Source organism: Zalophus californianus, chromosome 1 (assembly GCF_009762305.2).
Source record: "Zalophus californianus isolate mZalCal1 chromosome 1, mZalCal1.pri.v2, whole genome shotgun sequence".
Taxonomy (NCBI): Eukaryota; Metazoa; Chordata; class Mammalia; order Carnivora; family Otariidae; genus Zalophus; species Zalophus californianus.
The window spans coordinates 7,118,943-7,145,828 of NC_045595.1; the positions used below are offsets into that span (position 1 = coordinate 7,118,943).

At 41.7% G+C, this 26,886-nt stretch overlaps 1 protein-coding gene and 1 pseudogene across 10 annotated transcripts; both read right to left on the reverse strand.

The window, feature by feature from the left end:
* Nucleotides 1–4,290: 4,290 nt before the first annotated feature.
* LOC113916771 (zinc finger protein 426-like) lies at nucleotides 4,291–21,739 on the reverse strand. Of its 10 annotated transcripts, none has more exons than XM_027583702.2 (8): nucleotides 21,634–21,739; nucleotides 21,319–21,392; nucleotides 13,741–13,788; nucleotides 13,204–13,289; nucleotides 12,446–12,593; nucleotides 11,793–11,873; nucleotides 10,981–11,063; nucleotides 4,291–10,520 (listed from the first exon to the last, which is right to left on the reverse strand). In XM_027583702.2, exons 3-8 carry the CDS (start codon nucleotides 13,763–13,765, stop codon nucleotides 9,252–9,254), a joined length of 1,692 nt encoding a protein of 563 aa, XP_027439503.1. In that variant the 5' UTR covers nucleotides 13,766–13,788; nucleotides 21,319–21,392; nucleotides 21,634–21,739; the 3' UTR covers nucleotides 4,291–9,251. The 10 variants fall into 10 exon arrangements, with proteins under 10 accessions (XP_027439503.1, XP_027439500.1, XP_027439505.1 ...); XM_027583699.2 differs by having other exon boundaries at nucleotides 13,741–13,835; XM_027583704.2 differs by having other exon boundaries at nucleotides 21,319–21,389; nucleotides 21,634–21,703.
* Nucleotides 21,740–22,641: 902 nt separating this feature from the next.
* On the reverse strand, nucleotides 22,642–24,294 carry LOC113916774 (annotated as a pseudogene).
* Nucleotides 24,295–26,886: the final 2,592 nt, after the last annotated feature.

The following is a 26,886-nucleotide window of genomic DNA, read 5'->3' on the forward strand; positions in this document are numbered from 1 at the left end:
CTATGGAAAGAGCTTCCTTTCTCTGCAGAAGGAAACCTGTAATGGAGACAAACTTTCTGGGTTTAATCAATACAGAAAAACCCATCTACCTGACTCCAAATATTCTGTACTGGAAAACCAGCACCCAAGAAAAAGCCTTCACATGCGGTGACAGTGGGAAGACCTTCCGTGATCAATCTTACTTCAAAGCACAAATGACAACTCATGATGGAGAAGAAAGTCTATGAAAGCAAGGTAGGTGAGAAACTGTTCTTCACGAGGGTGCATGAAGAAACTTGCACTGCTAACAGATTTATGAATGTAAGGAATGTGAAAATATTCCATGTGTGCAAACTGTTACATATACATGTGAATTGACATGAGAGAAACCCTATAAATGTAAGGAAGTGGGAAAGCCTTTATTACATCTTCCAATTTTAAGAGACATACAAATCTGATACTGGAGAGAGTACTTTTGTATGTAAAGAATGTGGAAAGTTTTAAAAAATTCCTCATGTCTTAATCACATTTGAATTCACGTTGGAATAAAGTATTACCAATGTAAGGAATGTGGGAAAGCCTATACTGCATTCTCAAAGCTTACTGAACTTACCCAAGCTCACACTGGAGAGAAGCCTTTTAAATGTAACAAACATGGGAAAGCTTTCACTACTTCCTCACGTTTTATGAATTCTCTTAGAACTCACGATGGAGAGAAACACTATGAGTGTAAGAAATGCAGGAAAGGTTTTATTGATGTCTCAAAAGTAGCAAGACCTTTAAGGATTCATACTGGAGAAAACCCTGATAAATGTAAGGAATGTGGGAAAACCTTCATTCATTCTTTTTCTCTTAGTAAACATAAAATATTGCACTCTGGAGAAGTAACGTGAATGTAAGGAACGCAGAAAATCCTTCCAAAATTATTCATGTTTTAATCCATTTGAATTCAAACTGGATTAAGACCCTATGGATATAAAGAATGTGGGAGGGCCTAAGTGCATCCTCAAGCTTTACTGAACATATAAAATCACACGCAGGAAAGAAGCCTTTTAAAGATTATTTATTTTAGGGTGAGGGAGGGACAGAGCGAGAGGAAGAAGGAAAATATCCCAAGCAGATTCCATGCTGAGCATGGAGCCCAACACAGGACTTGATCTCAAGACCTATGAGCTCACGACCTGAGCTGAAACCAAGAGTCAGGCTCTCATCCAACTGAGCCACCTGGGCGCCCTGAGAAGCCTTTAAAATATAACAAATGTGGGAGACCTTTACTACTTAAATCATACTCACCTTAGAATCATGCTGGAGAAAAGTGTAATGTGTGGCGGAAGGCATTTGCCTGTTATTCATGCTTTATCACTTACAGACATGCTCACACTAGAGAGAAGCCTTTCAATATAAGGAATACATAAAAACCTTTACTTTTTCCTCAAGATTAACTTAAACATGTTAAGAATTCATACAGGAGGGAAACCCTATAAATGACACATTTCTCAGTGATGTGCCTTTCAAAACATACATGCAAAGAAACCCAGAATGTAAACACTTTGAGAAGGTCTTCCAATTATTCCAATTAATATTAGATGAATGAAAATTCACCCTTATAAATGTTAAAACTGTGGTACAACCTGCAGTTCTCCCCAGTTCCTTTAACTGTCATGAAAGCACTCACCCTGGAGAGAAGTCCCATCAATGTAAGGAATGTGCTAAAGACCTCAATACTCCCCACTGACTTTGAAGATATGAGAGAAACAAACTGGAGGAATGGTCTCCATGTGTAAAGACTGTGGTAAAGACATCAATCTCCTGAAAACCCAGTATGCTAGCTCTCACAGTGAAGCCGTGCTATAAGAAACATCTAGAGCACTTTACTGTTTCCTCAGTGAAATATATTCCTTAAATGTGGTAGATCCTGCAGTGCAGAGAATCTTCTATATGATACGTGGGAAAACTTGATCTCCTGAATTCCTCAATGTTCACTTGTGATCTCATTGTGCAGTATGCTCCATTGGTGTAAGATATTTGTTATTTTACATTAGATAATTCCTCATCCTTAAACACAAAGTGGCTCACACTCAAGAGAAACTATGGAATGCTGGAAATTATACTGAGTCAGAATCTTATGTTCTGCTGGGGCGCCTGGTTGGTTCAGTTGTTTGGGCATCCGACTCTTGGTTTCAGTTCAGGTTGTGATCTCATGGGTCTTGGAATTGAGCCCTGCTTCGGGCTCTGCACTCAGGAGGGAGTCTCCTTGGGGATTCTGTCCCTCTACCTCCCCCCATCCCCAACTCGTGCTCACTTGCGCTCTCTCTCTCAAATAAATCTTTTTTAAAAACAAGAATCTTATGTCTGTTGACAGGCATTAGCCTTGTGGGTGGTTGTAAGATCTGTTTTAAACATTCATCATTGTGTCCCAACCTTTTCTGGGGGCATGATGTATCTTTGCCCTGATTGGCCAGGCCAAGCTAGTTGCTGCACCTTCCACCTTGCAACCTGCCCAAAAGTGGGCCTACACGAGTCACATTTTATTGTCTTCTACCCACCTGGATTCTCTTACTGGATTGGCATGGTCTTACATTTCAAGCATGGGGCCTGCATCACTGTTAAAACTGCGCATTGAGTCCATCTACACTGAACCACACTGGCCAGGGTAGGGGATGTAAAACGTGTCTGTCAGTTTTGGAAAGAAGACCTTGTGTCCCTTTCTCACCCGATCCTATCTCGAAATCTCAGGATGAAGCATGGGATGACTGGAGAAAAGGTGAGATTACAGCTAGTAATGTGAGGCAGCATGAGCACATGCCCTATGAACACCACCCTACTAACTGGGGAGGCCCTTCTACTCAAGTTGTACAGCAAGAGGGTAAGAATAATGAATGTGCTCCTCCACTACATCCAACACCACAGCCTGGCAAAACAACCCTACCATCTTTGTAGCTCAAGCAACAGGTGTCACGGTTGTTTGTCATTCCATCCATGTGCTGTGAAAACAGCCTCAGTGATACAAATTCATATAGCTCTGATGCCCAAGCAGCTTTCGGTTGGATTATGTCATGTGTGGCCATCCGGGTGCAGCTTCTTGATGACACTCTTTGAGTCTTAATGAAACCATTGTGATGATAATCCAAAGCAAGCCTCCCACGTCTTACAGCTTCAGTAGATATTATCTGTACACCTTTTTCTCTTGCTCTCATTCACTTTTTTACCTGGGAAGAATGTAAATCCCTGATCACTCTCCCTGGGCCGTTTGTTAGATGGAGCTTTGCATTGTGGAAACTTGAGAAATGATAAAGAGCAGGCTCACTATTTCAAATATACTAGGTTCTACAAGCTCAGCATTCTCCTTCAGCACCTGGGCCCTTTGGAACCCCTGAGAGAGAGGGGGACAAAGGGAGCCAATTTACACATGCTGATGCTTATGCTACTGGCCATACCATCAGTCAGTTATGGCCTTTGTCTCTGATGTCAGTGTCTCAGCTCCTCTGCCAACATCCATGAGATAGTGACAGGCTAACTTAATACCTTGGAAGGGAAAAATCAAATCACACGTTCAAGAATTTTGGTAATGGGAATGACATTTTAATAGAGTCATGGTTTTCTGGGAGAGGGAAACAATGGTGGCCAGGCTATCTGCAATGCAGTAATGAAATTTCTTCTACAAGAGGTTTCCTCATGAGCTGAGCAAGAGGGGAATAAAGGCCCTACACTTCCTACTTCATGAAGCTGGTTAAGTACTATAGTTGTATCAGCTTGTTTTTCCTTCATTTGGTAATCTCCCTGTACGTACTGTATGTGGAGCTTATCTATTTGAAATATTTTCAAATCCTTTTCTTTCATTTGGAACATTAATCCATAATATAACGTAATTACTAATAAATATGGGTTTATGTCTAGCATCTCATTTTTTTCAGTATTTATCGCCCTCCTAATTCATAAACTACTATATTGCCCCTATTCCATCAACCTCGTATATAGGCCTTTATTTCCCCTTATTTTTATGTTGGACACAATGGTAAACTCTAATCATTGATTCTTTGCTTTCAATGTAATGATATTTTGTAAATCTTTCATATTTTTGTTCACATTTTGTGAAAAAGCACTGACACTGGGCATTCTTCCTTTATTCAAGAATGGTTCTAAAATTACTCCATTAACCATGTTTACTGTGATTTTGAGTGGACTGTCTTTGTACAGTTAATATCTTTTAAAACACTGATTTTTTTTTTTTTTTTTTAGATTTTGTTTATCTATTTATTTGACACAGAGATCACAAGGAGGCAGAATGGCAGGCAGAGAGAAGCAGACTCCTGGCTGAGCAGGGAGCCCAGTGTGGGACTCAATGCCAGGATCCTGGGATAATGACCTGAGCCCAAGTCAGACACTTAAACTGAGCCACCCAGGAGCCCCTAAAACGCTGATTTAAAACATATTTCATCAAGACTTGTTCATGGGCATCATTAAAAGTTTTATATGCATCTACTGTATCGATATCTATTTTGCTACATTAGTGTTTCATGTTTTACTGCACAAATCCTTTTTTATGTCTAAGTGTTTTTAAAAATTGTATCTGGAGGGGCACCTGGGTGGCGCAGTTGGCCATCCGATTCTTGGTCTCAACTCAGGTCCTGATCTTAGGGTCGTGGGATCGAGCTCTGAGTTGACTCTGCATTCAGCAGAGAGTCTGCTTGGGACTCTCCCTCTGCTCCTCCACCCCATGTGTGCTCTATCTCAAATTTTAAAAAAATAAAATAAAAATTGTATCTGGATGTCCTAACTTGCTTTAAAAAGTCCTTTCAAACTCAAATATAGATTTTATAGTTTGCTTCTTAAATATAATCCATCTAAAAGCACTGAGCTCTTTAATCCTCATAGGATATATTTTAACACGTGGGGTGGGGTAGTGGATCCAATCCCTTCTTTTACCCAGAAAAGATGGCCAACTAATTCAGTACCAATTATAAACTATTTTTTACCTAGATACGAAATTCTAACTTTATTAATAAATTCCTGTATCAGTCTCTAGATGCTTCTGCACTAGTATTGCATTTACTTGTGCTCATCACAGTTTTGATTATAGTAGTGTTATGAAAGTCTTAATATTTAGTGGTAAATATGTGAAGGTTGGTAATGTTTGTTGCGTCTACCACTGTAGGTGCTCAGCTTGAGGTACTTGCATTGGTGATCTCATATTTACCTAATTCTTGTGATCATTGCCTTTATATCTACACATTTGAGTAACCACTCTTCCAGTCTTTACAGTGTCACATCAGTACAGAAAAGTCCTTCATCTGTCAGCTCAACTTAGGCTACTTAATGGCTTGCTGGCCATGTCTGCAGGCAACTGGGCTTTCATACATGTCTCTGTAACTGAAGGAACAAACATCTCTTTCAGACTGTATAGACTGTTTTCATGGATAAAAACGGTCTCATGTCAGGTCCCTGGACTGATGGGTTTTGCCTCTAGAATCAGTCAAGTGGGACTGAGGCCAGACCTGGCTGCTGCCAGGTTTGCAGTGGAGTCTATGGTACACAATCCTGTTACCAGGGAAACTGACCTTGTCTTGACCCTGGTCAGAAAGGGTATCACTCCAGGACCCTGGTCAGTAGGGCTGAGACTAGGATAAGGGATCAATTCAGGGTCCAAAGACAGCAGTATTAATTTCTGGTTTTGTGGCTAGGTAGGGCTCCCAACATGTCACTTAGCAGGCATAAATGGCCCCAGACCACAACGGAGAGGGACTGGCACCAAGTCACAAGGCTCACTTAGGGTCCACATCCATGACCCAAGTTCTGTAGGCCTGCCTCAGGGCACCGATGGGCAAGTCTTCCCCTGGGTGAACAGGATTCCTCCTACTTCATGGCTCAGTGTCTGCACCTGGGTTGTGGGCTGCTTCAAGATCGGCAGGGAGACCAAAGTGAGCAGGCCCACCTCCAGGAACCAGATGGACACAAGTCCTTCTGGATTCCTTTGTGGTCTAGACTGTTGAGGGCTAATATTAAAACATTTCTCTAAAAACTCCTAGCAATCGTCAATTACATTATGGGATTAAAGATACCAGAAATCTCACAATCTCTTTCCATTATTTTGTCACTTTTTTGTGTATAAATACATGTAACAAAATTCACCATTTTAAACACTTAGGTGTACAATTCTATTCATTTGGCATCAAGTGCATTGGTTTTTGTGCAACCATTACCACTATCCATTTCCAGATGTTTTCATATTCCCAAACGGATACTCTACCATGAAACATTCATTTTTCATTCTAATTTCCCTCCACCAGCTGCCAGTCATGCACTGAGAAAAGTAGTTTCCACCTGGGTCGTGTTGGCAGTAACAGAAAATAAAGGTGCAATTAAACAAAGATAATAAAGGAAAAGAGGGAATGAAAGAAAGAGGACAGAAGGCAAAGAATGAGGCAATATGTCAGACTTACCTGTGCAATATAGCACAGAAAACACCTAAGCAAACTACCATTCAAATCTAGATTCCTACACTGGAAGTTCAAAACCATGTCAGTGTGTCCCGGGTAGAATCCATTGCAATCACAAACTTTTTGTGAAAAATGGGGTAAATGAGAAAATATCTCCAAGAAATGTCCTAATTCCATAAAATTATACATGTAAAACAGCACGAACAGTTTTGATATGGCAAGCGCTTCAATTACAACTGAAATACCCTTTTCATTCCACTTATGTAAAAAGCACACCCAAGTAAACGAATGTGAACATCGACATTTCAGAGGACGATTTTTGAGAAAACCATGCCACATTTGATGTGAATGCTTCATTATCTAATGTTGGACATCTGAGGAATGGCTATAGGAAATCTGACCGAGACAGAAATTTGGTGCTGTAATTAGGGGAGAAAGGTAACAAAGTAGTTACTGAAGATGTTGCTGAGAAACAAATACAAAGATAAATAGAAGCAAGTCATAGGTGCTTTGGGATTAGAGGAAAATAAACATATCTATCACAAGAGAAAAATAACCAGAAAACTTAAATTCACAATATTTGCTTTTGGGGTCGACGAGGTCCTCTTGGTTCTGAGGCCAGTGGCCCATCATGGACCATCTCTCCTAGGCAGAGAAGTCTTCCCAGGACCCCCATTACATCCTTGTTGCCCAGGCTGTCGATGAGGAGTTCAGTATGGGTGTAACCACAGTGCACATCACTGAAGTAATCGAGCTTCTGCGGTTAGAATGGTTCCAGCAGAACTGAGCTAGACTGCCAGGCTTCTCCCATAGGAAAAGGAGATCACAGAGCAGTGAGACCCACAGGTGGAAAATGCTTCATATTTCCCCATGCAGAGGACATTCTTATTAAGGAGGAGACAATCCGAGAGTATGAAAAGAGAATCCCAGTGAGACAAAAGTCAGCTAGCATTGTTACTGACACACATAGATGTTACTGATGAGGGTATCAGACTGTTGGAATTAGGACTTGTGGGTTTTGAGATAATCAATGTCACTTAAGGCCAGTGTATATACAGTGCGATACACAGAGTGCAGTTAAGACTACACCCAGACTCAAGAGAATCACCTCATCTCCCAGTCTCCTTCAAACACAAACATACAGGAATGTACCCAGGTCACTTCTTTTTAAGTAGGCTTCACGCCCAGCCTGGAGGCCAATGCAGGGCTTGAACTCACAACCCTGAGATCGAGACCTGAGCTGAAATCAACAGCTGGACATTTAACGGACTGAGCCACCCAGTGCCCCTATCCAGGTCATGTCTGATCAGGAGTTATCATTAAACTTGATTTGCTGTGTACTCCACTGATTTGATTAAGCCAGAAGGGAAGTGACAGTAAGCTGCTGTAGCCTCCAAGGCCACTCATGACATAACTAAAGGCTGCTCAAGTGTTACAAGTATCTGAATGTGTTAACTCAAAACTGAAACAAGGTTCTGATGGATTCTGTCTCTATCCAAAGGCCACTTTCAAGAACTGCCAGTGGGGCATCAAGTATAACAGAGTATCAGGACCTGTCCTATTCACAAGGTTTCCCATCTCATACATTCGAAGTGATGTAAACGAACCAGCACGTCACATGCCAGGTGCAGCTGTTTCTGAACACAGGCAAAGGACATAATTGTTCTTCCAGGCTGTGGTGATTTGGGAACAAAGACAATATTCTCTGTTCCTAGCCTCTCCATGTACTGCCTGAGATTAAAGGTATTTTCTAACCTAGTACTAGGCGTGTTGCTCTCTTTCCAGGGCTATGAGATCAGGGTGTATAACCTCACCGTTTCTAAAGTCTTTTCTGACCCAGAAAGATCAGGTATGAGAGAGAAACAAGAGCATTTTCAGGAAATGTAGAGACCTATATCCTCCCCCTTCACCAGCATGAGGCACTGTAGATGAACTCCGTGAGCAGTGAACGGACTCACATGTTCACCATCTTCACAGTATTAGACAAAGTCAGTATACCTAGAGGATCCAGGTGGCTTGTATAACATTAAGTCTAATGGTAGTAGTCCCACAGGGGGCCAGGCTGCAAACCAGGTATAGAAACTAGACTGGACTAGATTCATTGCTATTGGGCAGAAAGCCAGAGCATTCCCAAAAATGCTCAGGGCAGAGTGGCACATGTTCAAAACAGATCTATGAAGCCAGCCTGTAAGCTAAGTCCCATATGGCTCTTAAACACAACTTCACTATGTTCCTCCAGCACCGTTTGTAGAAGACTCTGCTTTCCCACATTGTTTAACTTCATAGGCATCTAACTAGTGAGTTCTTTCATGTACTGGGACACCTGCAGACCTTTCCACATTCCTCATACTCATACGGTTTCCCTCCAACGTGGCTTCTTTTGTTTTTGAAATGGTCTGGAGTAACAGTCCTTGTCACACTTATTACGCACAATAAGTCTTCAATCTATTGTGCATTTTTAGGCATCAAGTCATGACTACGATGTGAAGCCTCTCTCACATTCCTTACGTTCAAGGGGTTGCTCTCTGGTATCAATTTTTACATGTTGAGATTGGCCTGAGGAACAGAGAAGGCTTTCCCTCAGTGCTTACATTCACAGGGTTTATCTCCAGTGTGACTTCCAAGTGTGCAAGTGGTGAAGGCTTTCCCACAGTCCGTACACTCAAAGGATCGCTCTCTACTTTGAATTGTATGTTTATGAAGGTTGGAAGACCAACTGAAGCCTTTCCCATACTCCTTACTTTAATAGGGTTTCTCTCCAGTGCGAATGCTTAAATGTCAAATCAGGACGAGAGCACTAGTGAAAGCCTTCCCACAGTACTTACGTTCATAGGGCTACTCTCGAGAGTGATTTCTCAAATGGCTATTAAAATATAAGAAAGTCCTAAAGGCTTCCCCACATTCACCACATTGATAGGGTTTCTCTCCACTATGAGGTCTCAAACGTTCATTTAGATATGAGGAATTACTGAAGGCTTTCTCACATTCACCACATTCAAAGGGCTTCCCTCCACTGTGAGTTCGTAGATGTTTTTTAAGGACTGAGGGCCAAACGAAAGCTTTCCCACATTCCTTACATTGATAGGGTTTCTCTCCGGTGTGAATTCTCAAATGTACACTAAGTCGTGAGGAATTAGTGAAGGCTTTCCCACACTCCTTACACTTATAGGGCTTCTCTCCGGTGTGAATTCTCAAATGTTCATTAAGAATTGAGGAACTACTGAGGGCCTTCCCACATTCCTTACATTTATAGGGCTTCTCGCCACTGTGAGTTTGAACATGTTTACGAAGAACTGACAGCCAAGCAAAGTGTTTCCCACATTCCTTACATTTATAGGGCTTCTCTCCGGTGTGAATTCTCAAATGTTCATTAAGAACTGAAGAACGACTGACGGCTTTTCCACATTCCTTACATTTATAGGGCTTCTCGCCACTGTGAGTACGCACATGTTTACGAAGGAGTGAGGGCCACTGGAAGTGTTTCCCACATTCTTTACATCGATAGGGTTTCTCTCCAGTGTGAATCCTCAAATGCACATAAAGGCGTGAGGCTGTAGTGAAGGCTTTCCTACATTCACTACATTCGAAGGGTTTTCTTCCAGTGTGAAGTCGAATGATATGATTATTGAGGCACCTGGAATCTGCATAAGACTTCCCACATTGTTTACATTCATGGGGTTCTTGAGCAGCGTGTGTCTGCGCATGCTCATTCTGACCTGCTGAGAAAACTGAAGCTTTTATAAATTGCTTCCATTCACTGAAATCTCTTCCATTGTGCGTTCTCCTATGTGCCTGAAAGTGTGAACGACTAATGAACATTTTCCCACAGTCACTGCATTCAAAAGTCTTCTCTGCCACACTGGTTCTCTCATACACTGCATGTGGAGTCCGGCTGAAGACTTTCCCACACTGATTAAACTCAGAAAGTTTCTCTCTAGTAGAGTTCTTCTTTTGCAGATTAAGGAGGCCATTGTGATACTGATTACACTCAAAACTGTTCCCTCTATTTCGAGTTCTCATGTGGGTCTTAAGGTTTAAATATTTACTCAAGACTTTTCCACCTTGCTCACAGTCAGAGAGTTCTGCTCCATGGTAGGTCCTTTCCTGTTGACAGAAGGGATGAAAATTGATGATAGGATTTTCAGACTGATTACAAATTTCAACCTTATAATGCAAGAAACATGATGATGATGACTCTTAGCATTTTCATTACATAAATACAGTTCCTGTTGATTTCTTTCAAATTAAACCAGGGAACTCTTCTGCCAAAAACTGATGCCATCTACTCTTAAGATCATTCCATTAAAATTTCACAAAAATGTTTAAAGACTCAATGACAAGTTATATATCTGGGAATGTGTACCTGTGGCATCTAGGGAGCAACAATTTTCAAGATAGATTTGGATTATAAATCCCAAATCATCATATTCAGAGTATCTCTGAATTACTTTGTCTTTGGTGGATGCCATTTGTCTCAAATATCTCAACTTGCACTGAATTTTGTAACAGGACCACCAATCTTTTTTGAATGTGGAATATAAGAAATGTCACATATCAATCTTACTTTTTGTATTTCAGTGGCTGTTTTTCCTCCAAAAAAATCCTGGTGAGATGCTGACCCTTTTGTTTGAGGTTGTGTTTCCCATTCTGAAATAAAACAAATATACAAATTTAAATATTTGCAGGAAGAAATCATAGGCTAAACAATTTTAAATTAAGACTCAGTTTTCTTTATATTCATATTAAAAATGGTGAAATAACAAGAAAGAAAAAAGGTTCACCAGTTTGTTTATGGGAAAAATATGACAATAGGTGTGTAGGGACAGACTTCAGTGGCTAGTACTAAAAAATAATTTTCTGAAAATCAAACATGTCAAACAATAACAAAATATTATCAAGGTAACATATGATCAAGTAGATACGTGAAAAATACCTGGGCAAGGAGGATACACCAAAATTATAAACTATTTTTTTTTTTTAAGATTGTATTTATTTGACAGAGAGAGACACAGCAAGAGAGGGAACACAAGCAGGGGGAGTGGGAGAGGGAGAAGCAGGCTTCCCGCAGAGCAGGGAGCCCGATGCGGGGCTCGATCCCAGGACCCTGGGATCATGACCTGAGCTGAAGGCAGACGCTTAACGACGGAGCCACCCAGGTGCCCCCAAAATTATAAACTTAAAGAGTTAGAACAGGTCATTTGTGCGACCATAGAAATTTTAAGTAAAAAAATGAAGGAAGGTGAAGATATCCAAAAACATCAGAGATAAATGGCTTCAGCCCTCTGAGACAAATGTATCTTAAAAATTTTACACATTAAAGTTGCAAAGATGCCATCCTACACGTTGACCAGTTAAGTTGTTAATAACAACACTCACCTTGGAAAACTCCCTTCTCCACTGTCCTCAGCTCTTGTTGTTCTAACCAAGCGATCAGCTTAGGTTTTGACAGTTGATATTCTGTCCACAGGAAAAGGCACATTAACAGGAGAGGCTTATGCAAGAGATGACAAAGCCTCCAATGAATCCAAAACTTTATTTCTAATGAAAGCAGAGAAATTATCCCGAAAGGACCAAAAGAGGCAAATACTTCCCTTCTGTGACAAGAGAGTAGTTATCTCTTAACCCCTGAAAGCCAAATTTGAATGTATGCACATATTTTCAGAGCGTAAAGATATTTATTCAAATCAGAAATAAAGGAGATGAAGAAAGGAGATCTTTGTTCTGATGGGGAAACCACTAGAAGAGTGGTCCTCAAATGCTGGAGTGCATCACAATCATCAGGATGGCTTCCTGAAACACAGAAGATGGGGCAACAACCCCAGCTTAATAATTCAGAATGTCAAAAGTGGCCTCTAAGACTGTATGCTCCAAACAGAGTGATGGTGTTGCTGTTGGCCTCGCGGCCACGTTTACAGAACACCCATTGCAGATTATAAGCCATTGGTGCAGGGACTATGCATCTCTTTTTTCCAGTTATGTTCAGAGGGCATCACCAAGGCTGGAAACACATAAAAGTACATGACACATACCTGGAATGTTGGCAGCCTTACCTACTGCGACCAGGTTCTGATAGTTCTCCAGCATCACATTTCTGTATAGGTTTCTCTGAGTGAGGTCCAGTAATAGCCACTCCTCCTGGGTGAAGTCCACTGCCACATCCTCAAAGGTCACTGCAATCTAAACCATCACACCCGTGTTGGCCTGAGGCAAGAAACATCTCCACCAGTGTTCATGGCGAATAAGGACAGGAGGCCCAACGCCGGTGCAGGGCTGTGAGGTGTCTCATGCCCCCGCGGGGCCATGGTCCTCCGTCCTCTTCTCCCCATCTAAACCCACTCACTGCTCATCTCCACGCACATGGCTTTAATGGCACCTTTTAAGCTTTTGAGCTCATCTCAGCAAAACCGTAGTAGTTCTTATTTCCCTCTATTGCAGCAGGCTTCTGAGCACACTAAAGATCCTTGAGAAACAGCGCAGAATGACTAAGTTCATTGAGGAACAGATACTTAACACCTTCCTTACCGTGTCAGAACACACAGCAAAGTGGAACTATGCACCTGGTATCCATGAGGTTCACAGGTGATTAGTGAAATACTAAGATTATTTTCAGAGTAATCCCTTTCAATAGGAGAGTTTCCACTTCCAGGGAAAATGCAAGTGGGGATTCAGTCCTTATGTGGGGTTTATTTACTTTAGGAAGCTCAGGACACAGATGTACCTAGAAGGAACGTATCCACCTGGTGGATATAAATACGGCATTCTGTTGACTGATATGCTTTTTTATTACCTGTTGATAATTTTTCAGCCAGACAGCCACCATCCTTTCTGCCTCTGTGTTTTCCTCAGGAAGACAAAAAGGATCTCTAGAAAGATCTTGGAGCAAAAAAAAAAAAAAAAAGGAATACTTAGATTGCAGCATGACCAGAATCACCCACCTGAAAAATCATTCCATCCTAGCTTGAGATTCCCATTATATCCCTGCACACTCAAGAAATCTCATGTAAATACACACTCACATGGAGCCATAAAAGGGACGTGTTAAACATGCTGCCCACGAGGAAAGGGGTCATCATCTTATCTTACAGGTATGGAAACCTAATCCCTGGGAAATCCGATTCTTTATTTGCCCAAGATAATAAAACTCATCAATGGGATTATGCAGCACCAAGTCCCAAAGCACACACACCAGGAAGCTGACTTAGATAACAGCATTCTCTGGCATATTTCAGCTCTAAGTGAACCAGCAGCCTGACTGCTTAGGCCCTATATTGTGTAGGGGTGACCTTTAAGAATCCTCTGAAAATGAGAATCAACAATGACTTACCGTGGGTCAGATCAATGGCTGCCATCCTGGGAGAGTGATGAAATTTGCCTGATGAGAAATTTGATGCCAAGATCACTTCAGCGCAACTTAAGAATCTAAGTAAATATAGCAATCTTCATTACTTTTGACAGTGTTACCCAGAGTACCTTTCCTATCAATCATTAATCAGCAAGCATTACTAATCCATTATCAAACATCATACATTAGCTCTCTCTCTGTAGATGATATATGGGAAATTCACTAAAAATGTTATAACCTTTGGCATGAAAGTCAGTAATAGCTATTACCATTTCCTGACGATAGATACATGACAGATGTCTGTCTCACTAGGAGCTGTATGTATATCAGCTCACCTAATTATCATAACAACCCTTTACATAGGTATCATTAGCCCTATTTAATAGCTGATAAAGCTAGATTTTTACTAATCATTGGCCCAGTACCATCCAATTAAGGAAAAAAGAGATCCACAATTGAATGCAGATAGGCTTCTCTCAAATGTTTGAGATCCTGAGGTTCTTATTCCCAAATATGATCAGACGTCATTCTAGACCTGCATTGTCCATTTTGGTAGCCAGAAGTCACATACTGAGTAATTGATATGCAGTTAGTAAAACAGGATTTTAGATTTGTTTTTAATTAAATTTTAAATTTAAAACTTTTTGCAAATTTACTTATTAGAAAACTTAAATATGTTTGTGTAAACTTAAATGTATCTGTTTTCTCAACTCTATTTATTACATGATTCAAACGCATAAAATACATCTAAGGAAAATTTTGTGTCCAATGAATTCTGAATTCATGAGAAGAATTTAAAATACCTCAATTTTTATATGGGTTACATACTGAAATACTTATATGATTTCCTTGTTTTTTGTTTATTACAGTTACAGAAAAGCTTTAATCATATACTTGGCCTACACATTGTATTTCCATTGGCCAGCACTGGCCTACAATACTGCTGGATATTATGAAGAGGAGAAAAATGAAGTGTTTAATTTGGTTAACACCCTCGAGCTTCACTTCATGGAGCTTAGAGTGGCTTGGAGCCCTGTGCCTCCTTTTAATTTATCATAACAGGCTTATTCTTTTGTTCTTTCCACAAACAATTAAGTAATTGTGGTCCTGTTCTAGGCACTATGCAGAAAACAGTGATATATACAGAAAATGTCCCGGGGCTTAATGGCCCAACATTCCAAAGGGACAAGACATTCAATTATTAATGAACACCTCTGTTTATCAGTGTTTATGGAGCAAAAAATCAAATAGGTGAGAAAATAAAGAGTATCCTATATACAAACACAAATATTGTGGTTTGATTCTTGGGTAATGTAATGACAGAAAAAGGAAAATAACCACAGGCTGTTCTACATAGGACCCAAACTTTTAAGAAAAATAATGCTGGAAGGATTTTACAAAACTCAGAAGACTCTTTTAAGTATTCAACAGCCTCAGGAGGGTCTTGATTGAGGCTCAAAGCAATCAAGGTTTGCCCACTGCCCCTTGCCCTGGCAAAGGAGCAATGCCAAATCACTGTCCTTTACAATGATCTATTTTAGGAGTCTTTCCACAGAACTTCCTTTTCACATTACCACTTGTTTTTCACCAAGTTTTTATTTTATTTTTATTCGTTTCTTAGTAAGGCTTCCTTCTTATTTTAATCTTTTAACCTGCTACAGTCTAAAGGACAACTCCTCTGTTGAAAATTATTGACTCGGGCGCCTAGGTGGCTCACTTGGTTAAGCGACTGCCTTCAGCTCCGGTCATGATCTCAGGGTCCTGGGATGGAGTCCTACATCGGGTTCCCTCTTAGCGGGGAGCCTACTTCTTTCTCTGCCTCTGTCTGCCACTCCCCCTACTTGTGCTCTTTCTGTTAAATAAGGAAATAAAATCTTAAAGAAATAAAATCTTTAAAAAAAAAAAAGAAAAGAGAATTATTGACTCTCTTTGATAAAGTGAACAGAGAACAGCAGCCCAAATGCTGATCTACAGAATGGTATCCAAATGATGACAAATGCTGGAAGTTCCAGTTTTGTTACCATAAGCCAAATTAACCCTCACAATGCAAGATACTTCATTCTACAGATGAAAAGTGCTATGCAATGAAATGCGCAGATCGTAAGTATTCTGAGGATGAGCTTTGACAAATTTTACCCATATAATGAGCAGTACAAGGAAGACAGAGAATATATTCATCTCCCCAAAAAGCCTTCACCCTTCTAGTTCATTCCCTCACCCTCATTCCAGACGATCATCATCTGATTTCTGTCAATTCCTAGATATGTTGTTAAGCAGTGTGCACATCATTTATAAATCTATATCCTGACAATTTTCTCTTGTTTAGAGAAACAATAAGGGAGAAACATTCTTAATACTCCCGAGGAAGGGCACCTGGGTGGTTCAGTCGTTAAGCGTCTGCCTTTGGCTCAGATCATGATCCCAGGGTCCTGGGATCGAGCCCCGCATCGGGTTCCCCGCACCGCGGGAAGCCTGCTTCTCCCTCTCCCACCTCCCCTGCTTGTGTTCCCTCTCTCACTATATCTGTCAATAAATAAAGAAAATCTTTTAAAAAAAAAAAAAAAAACCTCCCAAGGAAGTGCAGAAATGTCCATTTCTTCTTGTATTTCTGTCAAGCATTGGTTTATATTTTGTGCAACAATACTGTGGGGGTACATACAAACTTTGAAATTGTATCATTTTGGAGATATTGAATCTTCTATTGTAAACTGCTCTATCTCTAGTAATGCTTTATATGACAACGTTGTCTGACATAAGGATCCACTTTCTTTCGGAGAGCTCTTTAGAATGTAAGTGTGTGGGGATCTGTCTTCTGAGCACTCACCCACCAGCCAGGAATGTCTGCAAACTGAATACTTATTTCCCATGGATACCTGATGTGTCTGCCCACCAAACAGGGCTTGGCTGCAACCCAGAGATTTTCAAATGCTTGTCCAATGCTTGCTGACTACCTCTGCCACAGGACACCCAGCCAACTTCTTTACAGTCAGTGGACTGCAATGATACCTTGCAAATAAGATATGACCCAGTCTTGCAGAGAAGACATCCCTATAAATCTGACCTTCCTTATTACTGTTCAACTCTAGGATCTAATAGAGTGTTCTTTATATCTTTATGTTACTCTTCCCATGTATATCAAGAAATCAAGGAGTGATTTTTGTCTTCTGATTAGACCCAGACTTATACAGAATTGAAAGAGACAGTGATTGCAGGAGATACACCTGTAAAGATGAGATGTGGGGGTTGATTTCATCAAGTCTTTGGTCTGGAGCAAGATGCTGAGCTCCTTGAAAGACACTCAGCTGCATTATGAAAATCAAGTTCTGACCTATGGCTCACTCTAAAGATGTACACAGAAGCACTTGCCTTGGGAATCCAAGTGAATGCTGTTACCTCAGTAATGATGACTACAAAGACTGTGGTGAGAGATAGATTTTTTTTTTTTTTTAAGATTTTATGTATTTAACAGAGAGAGACACAGCGAGAGAGGGAACACAAGCAGGGGGAGTGGGAGAGAGAGAAGCAGGCTTCCTGCCAAGCAGGGAGGCCGATGTGGGGCTTGATCCCAGGACCCTGGGATCATGACCTGAGCCAAAAGCAGATGCTTAATGACTGAGCCACCCAGGCGCCCCGAGACATAGATTCTTATGACTAGAGTTGCACAGAAAATGGCCTGCTCAGATTTACTAAGACAAGCTCAAACCAAGGTCTGATAACCACAAAGCCTCAAGACAGCTCTTAAAAAGGACATTTCTTGGGGCCACAGGACTGACACTGTTGAAAATCAAACACGAAATTTAATTGCACAGGTAAAATTACAACCACAATTAGAGTGTCTACATCAACTAGTTGTTCATGTGAAAATTACAGCACTGATACGGGAAGAATGAGAACTTGAAAACGAATGGGGACATTGAGTCAGACAAAGATGAAACGTACAATCTTGAATCCACAAGATACTAACTCTCCCTTATCAGAAGTCTCCTGCCCTTTGGTTTCTGAAATGAGCCTTCCTCTGCTTAAAGATACTGAGGAAATCTCACCTGGGGCAGAAGTCTTAGAAGGAAATGCTCCTTCTCTTCAAGATCCACCCAAACCACCTGCTACTGCCCCTAGTGACAACGAATTCACAGTCATGGGGAACAGGGATACAACACAGTGCAAGATAAAACAGCCTGTACAACAAAATAGTTCCAACTAGATAATATACAGAAGAAACTTGAGTACCCTGTGGGGGAATAAACTGTAAGCATGCCAGACCCATAAGGTTGGAATATAACAATAAACTGGGCCAAATTCATTGACATGGGGGCACTTATTAGACAGTCTGGGTTTAATATATACTATCTCATGGACCCAGGGAAAGCTCTAACAGCTTACTTGCTTGGCTGATCCCAGAGACTCAATGGTGACCTACAGTAATGAGTTCACATGCCAGAACTTCCACAACAAAATGTGAAGGAGCAAATCCTAGGGAGATAGCAGTGTAGCACTGGATTTATCCTGTGTGATATACAGCCCCATTCCCCATTCTATGTTGAGGGAACAGAAGATTCTCCACAAAGGTACGGAGAAACCGGTAAGTGGACAGCCTCCATCCTAGAAGCCTCTGTGGTTATTCTCCATGACAGGTGAGGTATGACTGTAGGAGCTATACCATCACTGAGATGAACTCCCTGATTTCATTGGGGATGATGAGAAGCCAGAGTAGCAGAAATCAAGGAGGCGGCACTTAACTGCCAAAGACAAAGTGGGCACATGAACCACCAAGAGCAGTGGGAATGAAACAGGAATCCGAGTGCTCTGGCGTGCAGAAATACCTCATGGTGGCTAACTGATCCCAGCCTAATTGGTCCCTTGCAATGAAATATATATACAGCCTATTACAGCAGAGGTCAACAAACCTGCGCTAACAATCCATACAGTACTTCTTAGGCAGAGCAGGCCAAATAGTCTCTGTGCTATATATACTCAAGTCTGTCACTGTGGTTTCAAAGAAGCCACAGAAAATATGTAAACCAATGAATATGGTTAGGTTTGTCTAAAACTTTATTTACAAAAACAGGTGGAGAGCCAGATTTGGCCCAGGGTCCAGTTTGCCAACCTACGTACTAGAATTTTATTTGATGTCTGTACCAAGTAGTTTCAAGTACAGTAACCAAAACTCTGATGTGACTGACCACAGTGGAAAGTCACAGCCCCCTAACCAACTTCCAGACATAGGCCATATCACAAACTAAGAATTCCTTCATACCATCACCACTATTCATACTCTAAACCTTCCTACAGACTCTTCATAAGGGGATGTACAGTCATTTACAAGTGACTATGCATGGGGGAAAAGGAAATAGTCTCTAAGAGGACACTAATTCCTGAGGGTCCAAAATACCATTGTGGCACAGCACCAAAGTGGAGGCTTATGGTAGTCAGGTGCTGTTTTTAAAAGTCTTAACTTCAGTGAACTCAGATTGGACCAGCTGCAGCAAGCACTCACCCTGTATTTATTTCCTTCCCCCAAACCTAAGTATATAATTGGATTTTTTGGCAACTGGCAGAATTTCCTTAGCTCTGACCCACAGGGTAAGGACCATTACGGTGGGAAAAGCTAAAAGGAGGATCCTGGAATTCCCCACCACTGGACAAAATAAACCAGAAACAATACCAACACTGCAGGGGAAAATGCAAAGTTTAATGCTTCAAAAGGTTAGCGGCATCTACATCCTTCCCGTTTTCATTAGGATGCAAGTCATTACAGGATAACATTACAATTGAGTCTTTAGGTGACTGGTTTTTGTGAGACTGTAACTAAATTTGAGCAATGATTACTATAGCCTGTGAGGGAGATAAAATGACTTGATGTACATTTGTAACTCCTTTATGCAGCATAATATGGAGTGCATACCACCCACAAGATAGTATGTGAAAGCTCTTCTGAAGTCTCTGGACCTGAAGCTGGCAAGCTATAAATCACAGGGCTGTTTCTGTAAATCAAATTTTATTGGAACAAAGCCACATCTATTTATTCACTAAGGTCTATGGTTGCTTGTGCACTACGAAAGCAGAGCTGAGTAATTCCAGGCCTTATGGCCAACAAATCATAATGCAGTCACTGAAAGAGGACTGCAACTACCTCCATTTTGACCTCAAACTTTCTAATTGATTAAGGTCTTCTTTCCAGCTCATCTCTTAACTCAGACAGAAGCCCAAAAGGGCAAAGCATCTCTGATGGGAACTGAAACTTCCTGCTCCAGCTTTAAGGACTACCCTGGGCCAGCAAGACCCCGTGTGATTGATTCCAAGGCAATGACTGATCTGATCTTTGCTCACCTTCAAGTACGCACTGACCTCTGTCCCACATGTTCCTTATAAAAAACTGGCCGAACTTCGGCAACCATCTTTGAGATACTAGTTCGCTCTCTTCCGGGGACTGGCCTCACTGACATACATTTCTATCTCGTTTCACCACCACTCGTTTCTCTGCCTTTGATTTTTGCCAGTGACCAGTGGCCGAACCTGGTCTGTTTTAGAACCCCAGAGACAAGTGATGTTGCATCCCTGAGCCCCAGCTACATTACTGCCTTGACCTTTTCTGACAAAAGTCTACCAACCTCTGTACCGGACCCAATTACCATATTACAAAATTACAAGATAAAGAAAACATTTAAACACATCATGGAAATAAAATCACAAATATCAAAAGTCTAAGTTTCTCAAAGAGCATGACTCTTTCAAGTCAGTATTATGAAGAAACAACAGCTCTGCTTTAGCTTAAAAGAAACTAAGAGACATAAACATATATATTGTCATATATAAACCTTAACCAAGTCCTACATCCGAAAACATTCAAAAACGTATTTTGAAACAATGCATAGGATTTTAGTTTTTACAGAGCAGCTATTAGATAACATATTTAATTTTCTTGGGTGAAATCAATGTATTATCGTTTTAGTAGCAAAATGGTCCTTATCTTTAGGAGATACATTTCCAAGTATTTAAAGGTCAAGTATCATGCCTGCAATTTATTTCCTTTTTACTCTCAAACAGTCCACCAAAAAATACATTTCTCTATCCAGAGAGAGCAACCATGCAAAATGCGAAAATGGGTGAATTTACTTCGACGCACATTCATAGCAGTAGTATTTACATTTCCTTTAGGTTTAAGATCTTACGAAACAAAAATGCCGGGAAAATACACTTAATCCAAACGTCCTGTAATTGTGAAATTCAATTACTCTAAAAGTGGGGTAATAAAGCCTCCATTCTTTTCTCCGAGAGTCCCCTGGTTTGAAACTTGGTGGGGATGGACGGGTCCAGGAGGGAAGGATGTTAAGGTAGGTGAAAGCGTTCCCTTTAGTACAGAGACTTGCGGTGTACGTGTGTATAACTAGCTACTGAAATATGCACACTACAGACATCCGAGAAAGCACAACAGCTTCCTACTAAGATACAGTGTGTCCAAAACAAAGATCAGCGAGACAAAGCCACATTCTCAGACGAAACATTCCCTTCCACACGAAAAGGAAACACAGGCCCTTGTGAACCAACTTGCCCAAAGCTCACCAGTCAGGTCCCCGAAGAAGCGAGGACGCGGGGCGGAGTCTGGGTCACTCCCAACAGCTGAAATTCTTTTCCTTCTGGAGAAAGGTCACAAAGGTTGCTTGCACAGCGGATACAAAGACCCCACGGAAGCGCCCTGACAGCAGGTCCATAGCGGCTCCGGCCGGGAACCGCCGGCCCCAGCGACCTCTCGGGCGATCTAGGCGGATGCGAACCGAGCGGCCCGGCCCCTCAGCAGGCCCATCGGCGACCCTGACTAAACCCGTCCCTGGATTCCCTCCTCTCTCTCTCTCTCTCTCCCCTTCACGCCGCACTCACCCCAGCCGGCCCACGGACGACCACTACCTTCCCCATGCGCCGAAGGCGGCACAGAGACTGCAGTGGAAGAGACCCCGGAGGGCATGTGACGCCACTTCCGTTTCCTGCCGGGGCTCGAGGGGCGGGGCTTGCACTTCAGACCGCCCCGCTGTGGTTCCCTCCCGCATCGGCTCGGGGGTGGCAGGCTGGGCTGGGCCCTTGGTTTGCGGCCCGGAGGACACGGCTGGGGCTGGAACCTGGTATGTGGGCGCGACTACCCGCGGAGAGCGGGACCCGTGCGCGGGGGCGGCCCGGGGTGGCGTGGGGCGAAGCCCATCTACAGTTTGGGCGGCGGGAGGACCCCTTGGACAAACCCCACAGCCTGCTCAGTGAAAGGTTTCCTGCCTCCCTCCTTGCACGTCCTAGAGAGCCTTTACAGTCGTTGTCCCATATCGATAAGCCCGAGAATCCAGTTTTGAGAATCCCGTTTTTAGGCCTTTATCTTGGGTGTTATTGGGTGGCCTTTTTGCAGTAAATAAAGATCTTTTAAAACACGATTGGGTATCCCATCTATTCAAGACTTAGGGGAGGGGAGTGGGAGGGCAATGGACGAAATATGTGAAGCGGATTAAGAGGTACAGTCTTCCAGTTATAAAATAATTAAGACAGGGGATGTAATGTACCCACATATGGAATATAGTCAATGTAACATTTCACCATTCTTTGTATGGTGACAGCTGTTAACTAGTCTTACTGTGGTCACCATTTCATGACGTGTATATATGCCAAATCACTGTGTACCCCTGAAACTAACCAAATACTGTATGTCAGTTGTTCATCAATAAAAAAAGAAACGTCTTGTTCATGCGCATCATCGAATGTGATTTATGCATCGATTGAATTGATAATCTCTGTTACAATGTTAATGTTTCATCTTTAATTGTACAAACATTTAATTGTTGTTTTAACATCGCCAAAAATGTCAAATTTATTAGTTTACATCAACATTATGGAAGTGGAAGAAAATAATTAAGTTGTCTCATGGACTGGAAGGTGACTTAATAATTCCCTCTCATTTCCAAACCTCATCAAGCAGTCACTATGTTTATAAGGTAAGTCAGCTGAATGCTTGAAATGTAGATGAACTTTTAAGATCTTCAGTTTGTCCTGTTGAATGTTAATAGTATTGACATAAATAAATCCCTTCAGATAAATGTGAATTTATGTTTGCAATATTCTAGCATACTTGAAAAGCTGTTTTCACAGTCATCACAAGCATGAGGAAAAATTTTAGTATGTTCAATAGCAACATGCCTGTTAACATTCATATTAAGACTACTCTGAAAACCACATACTTGACATACAAAGAAGTTTTTACATTTGTCAAAGGGAATTTTGCGGGTGCCTGCATGGCTTAGTCAGTTAAATGTCCAACTCTTGATTTGGGCTCAGGTCATGATCTCAGGGTCATGAGATTGAGCCTGTGTCAGTCTCCGCACCCAGTGGGGAGTCTGCTTGAGATTCTCTCCCTCCTTCTCCCTCTGCCCCTCCCCCCCATGTGCCCTCTCTCTAAATAAATAAATAAAATCTTTTTCCAAAAAAGGCAGTTTTGCTTAAGAGGCTGTACTGTCCATGTTCTCCATTGTTATACTTAGCACTTAGTTAATTTACACGCATGTTCATTTACCATATGGCTTTGCAAGTCTTCTGGATCATTGGTTTCATGTTTACAAAACAGACACTAGTCCTATCCATCACAGCTGTGCTCCTGGAAATGTAGGTAGCGTTCACTGCTTGAAGATAACTGTGCATTGCACTGCTCACAGCAATAAAGGTCACTAAAATGGGTGTCTGCAAAGTGCTGGCTGAGGTTCTCAAAAATCACTGTTCTGTAATCACAGTATTTACAAATGCAGGGATCCTCTTCATGCAGTTTGGTGTGTTCAATCAGAAGCATGTTGGTAGAGAAACTTTCCTTGCAAATTCAACACACATTTGAATCAGTACCTTTGTGCTTCAGCATCATATGCTGCTTTATAGCAGAAAAATATTTGCTGTTGAACTCACAAAGTTCACATTTACAGAAGTCATTGCTATTAGCTCTCAGTAAAGGCCGCTTCTGCTGGGCAGGCACATTCAAAGCTTGGCTCCTGTCAAGAATTTTACAAACTTCAGCTGGTGGCTCCTCATCAGTTTGGTCTTGGAGACTCTCAGAGGAATTGTTTTCTGTCTCCAAATCATACTCTTCAGAAATTGCATGCACTTCTGCAACAATTGGAACATCTTCAGCAGTGTGAACTTCTCTAGGACTCTCCTCTTGAGTTTGTTGACCGATTCAGGTGAGTCACATTCTTCATCACAGATTTCAGTATCAGCAGATGTTTTTTCACAAAAGGCAGTGTGGTCTAGAATTCTCAGTACAGAACTGGGAACCAGGTAGTTTGATTTCTATTTCTGACCTTGATTCCATCTGCAAATTTTGGCAAATCATTTGATGTCTCTGTATCAGAGTCATCCTCTTTGTTGTCAAAATATTTTAGTCTGGTTTTCTTATAGAACATATACTATAACTGATCAGAGAAAATTCCATTGAATCCATCTGCAATTCTGCTTGTTCCAGAGAAATCTGAGTAACAAGAAGAGTTTAATGTTACTTATTCTTGTTTTAGGATATTCATTCATATCTTTTCAATTTTGTATAATTCTTAATACTGTAGTGAGAAGAAATGAATTACAAGGAAGCTTTCACAGATACTAAAAAATGCCAGGACCCCAGGCCTGCAGTACTGTGGCCCTCATGCTCCTGGGCACTGCCGCAGCCTAGCCCCTCTCCCTCCTGCATGCCTCACGCCCTGCCCTCTAGGCCCCCTGTACAAAGGTTTAAGTGTTATATAGGTGAAGAAGTCTAGTTTTTTTTAAAGATTTTATTTATTTATGGGAGAGAGTGAGAGCATGGGGAGGGGCAGAGGGAGAGAATCTCAAGCAGACTTCCTGCCCAGCAAAGAGCCCAATATAGGGCATGATTCCATGACCCCAGTATCACGACCTGAGCCAAAACCAAGAGTTGGACCCTTAACTGACTGAGCCACCCAAGCGCCCCCAAAGAAGTCTGTTTTTTAAAAGACTATCTGCATTCCCTGCCTTAATTTTAAGTCTCTTTAAATTACATATTTTATTCAGATTTTATCATTTTCTTCTTAAATATATTTAAAGACATTTAAATCTCTAATTTGCATGGAATGTATTTTGACATGTAGTGTGTGGTAGTGGATCCAGTCACATTTTTTCCTCCAGAAAATATGGCTAATTGTTTTAGTACCACTTACTGATAAGTTAATTGGCATACTGAATTGGAATTCCACCCTTATTTAAAAAAACGTTCTTAAAAATACCTGTATCAGTTTCTAGAACTCTTGTGTACTAGTAATGTATTTATATATAAACATATCTCACTCTTGATTATGGTAGCTTTATATGTTTTAATATTTCATGGTAAATATATAATGGCAGGTAATATTTGTTGCATGTAACAGTGGTAGATATTCAGCTTGGCATCCTTCACAGGTCAGCTGGTAGAGTATGCAGACAAGTGGTATTGGTATTAGGGTCTGTGCATTTGAAGGAGCAAACACTTCTTTCAGTCTTTAGAAGCTGCTTTCACTAGATAAAGACCTTCTCCTGCTGGGTTTCAGGCCTGGTGGTTTTGCTTCTGGGATCATAGTTGAGTTGGGTTAAAGCCATGTAATACAGCTGCTCCTGGATCTGTACTACAATCTGTGGTTGAAAATCCTATCAGTAGGGAAGTGGACCTTGTCTGGTCCCTGGGTAGACAGGACTGCCTCCAGGACCTTGGTCAGTAGGGCTGGGCCTGGGACAAAGGTTCTCTTCAGGATCCACAGGTGGCAGGGCTATCTTCCCAGTTGTGTGGAAAAGTATGGCTCTCTCACTAGGCATGCATGAATGGCCCCACAACACAGCTGAGAGGGGCTGGAGCCATGTCATAGGACTGCCTTAGGGTCCACATCCATGACTGAGTTCTGTAGGCCTGCCTCAAGCGGCACTGATGGATGAGTCTTCCCCTCATAATTCCTACATCATGGCTCAGAGTGTTTGGAGCTGGGTTGTGGGCTGCTTCAAGATCTGCATCTTAGAGTGAGGTCAGCAGCCTGTTACCTGAGAGGCATGGGTGGATGTGTCTCCTTCTGGGGACTGAGGGATGGTGCTGGTGCCAAGGCCAAATGGGGCTATAGCCAAGTTCACATGAGGATATCGCTGTTTTCAGGTGTGTGGCTGGGACCGTGGTCAGCAAGCCGACCACCTGGGCATAGGTCTGCCTCCTCAAAATGTCCCTCCTTGTTCTTGGGCCCTACTGGGGCTTTGTAGTCTTATACCTGAATTCCAAAACTCCCACAAATGGAGGGGATCTCTAGAATTTGGAAAAGGCAAGTAAACAGACTTCCTCAAGCACCTCCAGAAAGAAATCAGCCCTGCTGTTGCATTTTAGACTTCTGACTTCCAGAAATCTAAAATAATAAATTTGTGTCATTTTAAGCCGCTAGACTTATGTCAGTATGTTACAGTTTCAATGGGAAATTAATACACCTCTCTTCCAAAACCTTCCCATCTTATTGCCACTGGCTAGGTCAATAGGAAATTAATATGCCTCTCTTCCAAAATCTTCCCATGTTATTGCCACCCATGATCCCAGGGTCCAAGGACCGAGTCCCCATTATCTTTTCCCCTCGACTACCTCAACAGTCTCCTAATTGTTCCCTCTGCCTCCAATTTCTCCCACTCAGAGCAATCCTAAAGTCTTCATACTACACCTGTGATTACAATATGGCTCTAGTGCTCCATTGCTTTCAAAATCCTTAATATGTCAAATTTGATTCTCTCTCTCTCTCTTTTTTTTAAGAGCAGAGCGGGGAGGAGAGGGGAAGGGCAGAGGGAGAGAAAGACTCTCAGGCAGGCTTCATTCCCCGTGCAGAGCCAATGCAGGACTAATCTCACAACCCTGGGATCATGACCTGAGCCAAAGTTAAGAGTCGGATGCTTAACCGACTGAGCCACCCAGGCGTCCCTCACATTAGATTCCTAATAGCCTGTCCTCCATCTGCCTGTCTAGGCTTATTTCTAATAACTCATTCATCCATTCCATATAGCCTCCTGAAATGCCTTTGTCTTGAATTTTCCATGTTTATGTATATGCGGTTCCTTTCTCCTCTAGTTCCAACTCGCCTCTCTACTTCCTACCCAAACCATCCTTCAGTTAAA

Bases quoted from the DNA above. Each gene is read 5' to 3' on its own strand.
- LOC113916771 (XM_027583702.2), bottom strand. From the start codon at position 13,765: ATGGCAGCCATTGATCTGACCCACG. The intron at 13,290-13,740 runs GTAAGTCATTGT...TTTTGCTCCAAG, and splicing joins AGCCATTGATCTGACCCACG to ATCTTTCTAGAGATCCTTTT. The intron at 12,594-13,203 runs GTAATAAAAAAG...GTGATGGTTTAG, and splicing joins GGCTGAAAAATTATCAACAG to ATTGCAGTGACCTTTGAGGA.